The sequence below is a fragment of the Episyrphus balteatus genome, chromosome 1 (genome assembly GCF_945859705.1).
Source record: "Episyrphus balteatus chromosome 1, idEpiBalt1.1, whole genome shotgun sequence".
In the NCBI taxonomy this organism is placed as follows: Eukaryota; Metazoa; Arthropoda; class Insecta; order Diptera; family Syrphidae; genus Episyrphus; species Episyrphus balteatus.
The window spans coordinates 61,951,941-61,956,399 of NC_079134.1; the positions used below are offsets into that span (position 1 = coordinate 61,951,941).

The 4,459-nt window shown below is 31.3% G+C and overlaps 1 protein-coding gene across 1 annotated transcript; it reads right to left on the reverse strand.

Moving 5' to 3' along the window:
• Positions 1–1,076: 1,076 nt before the first annotated feature.
• LOC129907141 (uncharacterized) lies at positions 1,077–2,579 on the reverse strand. The gene has a single exon (XM_055983215.1). The coding sequence runs from the start codon at positions 1,894–1,896 to the stop codon at positions 1,207–1,209; it is 690 nt and encodes a 229-aa protein (XP_055839190.1). The 5' UTR covers positions 1,897–2,579; the 3' UTR covers positions 1,077–1,206.
• Between the last annotated feature and the right edge of the window lie 1,880 nt (positions 2,580–4,459).

Consider the following 4,459-nt stretch of genomic DNA (forward strand, 5'->3'; position numbering starts at 1 on the left):
TCCCTAAAAAAGGCGAATCCTCCTCACCCTCAAACTATCGACCAATTGCACTCACGTCCCTTCTTTCCAAGGTCATGGAAACGCTGATTAATTTCCAGCTTAAGAAATATCTCGAAGAACGGAAGCTTCTTAAGAGTGGGTGTCCCCGAATGACGAACTCAGACTTCATGTAAATGAGTTTGTGTGTATTAGTGACCTTTCTTCGCCATACATCTCTCACGTTCAACGACATCTCAACTCAGTTCTCTCTCGGTATCTTTATTTGCATTCTCTTTCCCTTTCTAGAGAACCAAAGTCATAAAATTAGTCTATTTAGGTAGAAAAAAGAAATCAGCATCAAGGAAATAGCAAAAAAAAGGGTTGCAAGCCTTGCAAGTGTATATTGCGGTTTTGCTTTGCGCAACCGAATTCACTTGTGTTTTCGTTTACGTTGGTTTTACTCTATGTGCAAGAGTCATGGTAGGTATATTTATGAAGAAAAAAATGGTATGATATTCAGTGTTGAATTTTTCTATCTTTCTGCGCATCTATGTACATACATCACTTGGTATTCTATATAACTTTTGCAAGTGTTCGTAGGCGCAGGAATCTGATCGACTTTTTTTTTACTTTGTTATGGTATTCAGTGATGATATATATTTTAGTAGTTTAAAAACAAATTTTTTCAACATTTTTTTTTTTTTGGCAAATAAAACGTTTATTTTTTAAAACTATTAGGTACATATTTGTTTATTTATTTCAATGTTTTTAACTTTTTCTTTCGAATTTGTACATAGATTTGTATATTATATTATTAATTGATATTATTGTTATTCATATATATATGTATATTTTTCTCTTCAATTAAGTTAGATAAAATAAATAAATAAATATTTTTTGTTTTTACATACGAAATTATAATAATAATTTTTTGGATTTTAATTAGTTTTGGTATAAAAACAATACTTTTTTTTCATTATTAAAAGTAGGTACAAGATACTCAATAGTTTATTTAGAAAGGTGATAAACATAAAAAATTCCTTATAACTAAAAAACCAAAAAAACAATTTAAATGTTAGACTGCTTTAGATATAATATTACTGAATATTGAAAATTAATTTGAAGGTATGGAACGAAAAAAAAAAATAGTTTTAAAGATTTAGAAAAATACGCATAGTTTTGAAAAGTAATAATATTCTAATAGAAAGTGGATCGTTTGCTGTTATATTACGTATTCCATACCCTCATTTTTCTTGGAATCCGTGGATCACATAATTCCAATAAAAAATGATTATTATAAAAATTTAGTAGTTTGTTTTTTATTTTGTCTTCCCAAAATGAGTCGTCTTTTTGTATTTTAATACAAACAAAATCGCATGATGTCCATACACCAAAAAAACAATGGGATCGTTTTGTAATGTGCAGTTGTCCTTGCACTTGATAAAAATAATCGTCGTTTTTTTTTAGTACAAAAGTATCTCCGCTTTTCTGAAGATATTTTAGTTTTTTCTTTTCAACTGCATCGCTTATAGTCAAGTTTTTTATTGATGATGGGCATTTGACTTCACAGATGCCATCTTCGCCTACTAAGCCGTCAGGTGTTGCTCCAAGGTAGTGAAACTCATCATCAATAAAAAATCCGCATTTTTGTACTTTGATTTTTATCGCTTCTTCTAGTTTTTGGATTGCTTTTTTCTCGTTTTGAAGGCCCCATAACATGTTGCAATTTGATACGCGAGTGTACAAAATATGCAAAATAATATTGTGGTAGCTGGCTAAACTTTTTACTTTGCATATTTTGCCGAAATTGGAAGCAGTAACCATCTGATGTCTAACATCAAACCACTTCTCATCAAGGGATTGATTACGCGTTTCAACTTCAATTTCTCTTTTTCTTAAATAATTGCTCTCAATCATTTGAAGTTTTTTTGCTTTTCTAAGAGCAATTCTTCACTTGTTTTATCTGGGATCTCGGATGTCATTTCAACGTTTCCATAATACGAGTCGGCGCCACTTCTTTTTCTTTTTCTTGCAATGTTCTTAGTTTTGTTGATGTTAGAAGCTAAATTTCTTTTTCGGAGCAAGGTTTTATTTCTAGCTTCGGATTTGACTAAAAACTTGCTTCTAGGAGTATTGGTGCTTTCATTTTGTGTCTTGGTAAACTCTGTGAATGGCCTCTTAGAGTTAAATTGAACCACTGCCGCAGCACATCTATTAGTGTATGACTGCCCAAGAGAAAAGTTTATTCTTTTGCCTCCGACATATTGACATACAACGCTATTAAACTGTTCACAAACATTTGAATCATACCCGTGCATTAAACTATTGGCGTTTCGAACCATTCTTTGTATAAATAATTGGACACACTCTAAGATGCCATGTTTTTGTAAGAGTTCAGTAAAATCTGTGCCAACTGCATCCTTTCCGCTGCAAAAGTAGCTTGCGCAATTTGTATGTTTCCCGAAAACATGGTAAGGTACGTTTTCAAGATCTTTTTGCAATTCTTTCACTTTTTCTTCAAACGAAATTTCACTATTTTTTCTAAATCGCACTGCACTTTTTATACCTTTTATTATGTTGTCTGCTTTCGATCCAAGAGTTTTTCGAGACACAATATTATATTTAGTGTTTTATGTCAGGTCTATTAGTTTTTTTCTTAAATTTCGGTATAGGTGGTTAACACATTCTATTTTTTTTATGGTAAGGTTTGGATAAGGCTTAGCTTCAAGAAGTTTCTTGTATACATTGCTATCACCATCAGCAATAAAACTGTTAAAAACTACACCATATTTTGCGTAGCAATATTTGAAACCTTCTATTAAAATATCTGACTCCATTTTTGTTGAAGGCCCGATATGATTTTTGTTGCACATATGGTCTTTAGCTGGGGAGTTTTTTGTTTCGTTGAGCCGACAAATATGACAATACTTGTTTCTGACGTTATAATATAAAACTTTCTTAGTGTTAAAACCAATTATTGTTGCTACACCAGACAAGGATGAATATTTAGTTCCATATGATCTGTGCGACCACGCTCCATCCGTAACTACCGTAATCAACGGCTTGCCGTCTTCGTCAATATTTCCATTTTCATAAGCAATCTTCTTTTCTTCTTCGATTGCATCCTTCATTTGATTCTCGGCAGACTGGATCCATACTTCTTTTGTCTTGTTTTCAAATTTTCGATATGATCTTGGAGACATAAACGGAACGTTGACAGCTTCAAGAACTCGTTTAGATTGAGTGTAACCATTTCCAGCTAACATTGTTCCCAAAACGATTTCCTTGTTAATTTCTTCACTTGATTTTTCTTCCAGATCGCTCGTAAACATATTGAAAACCATGTTACACATATTGCACTTAAATATAAGTTTAGAATTTAAACCTAGTTTGTATTAAAGAAACATTGAGTTGACTTATAGAATAAATAAATACAAAAGTTTTAAGTACCTTTCCGGATTTCTTGAATAAGATTAAAATTTGTAAATGTGCAACCAAAGTTGATTCCATGCATGGAAATACTTTTTAATCCATTGAGAAAACTGGTAAGATTTATAATCCGTCTACCTTCAGGTAAGAATGTAAAATTATTTTCATTGTTTTCGATTTCGACGGGTATTGCGAAGTTTTCAACGCCTTGTGGTTCTACATCAGTTGGTGTAGTAACCGTTTCAGGGTGGCTCGCAGTAAAACTTTTATTTAATCTGTTTCTGTAACAATTAGATTTTTTATCAACAATGGTAAAAGATACAAATTTAATACGATCAGGACATACCTCCTTCCCTTTTTTATCTTTTTTGCTCCGAAAACTCTTGATAAACGAGATGGATTAGAACTCATTTTTCTTCAAACACAAATCAACTAGATACGCAAAATATTGTCTGTATCAATAAAACCAACACAAATTAATTTCAAAATATAGTTTCTACTAAAACACTTGTTATATTAATAAAAAGACACAATAATGCTAGCACTTTTAAAAAACGTCCCATTCACGGCCAAATATTACGAATAATGAACTTATTTCTATCCCAACAGTTGTTTTTTGCATTGAAAATGAAATGCACCTAGGTACACAAACATGACAAAAGTCACATCTTTGCATAACAGGTTACATAACCCTTTCCTGTATCTATTTACTCCTTTCTTTTTTTCGCGAAAAAATATACCTACCTAACTCCTTGAAGGCGCATTGGCGCTAGCCATCCTCTTTTTTTTTTTTATAAAAAAAACGCTATTAATTTTTGCTTGTTTTTTATAAGATAATATGTTCTTATTATATGTTTGTTTATAGTAACTACCTTACCTACATATATGTAGTTATGTACTAAAATAATTTAAATTTGGCACACAAAAACAAAACAACTAGATATAGCATATACCTCCTACCGCCTATTTAAAAAAAAAGCATTTTAAAGTTTTTGACTGGTCATATTTCTCATAAGTTTGTTATGAAAAATTATACAAATGAAGTAATTGA

Excerpts from the sequence above, each read along its gene's own strand:
- LOC129907141 (XM_055983215.1), bottom strand. The coding sequence starts at position 1,896 with ATGATTGAGAGCAATTATTTAAGAAAAAGAGAAATTGAAGTTGAAACG.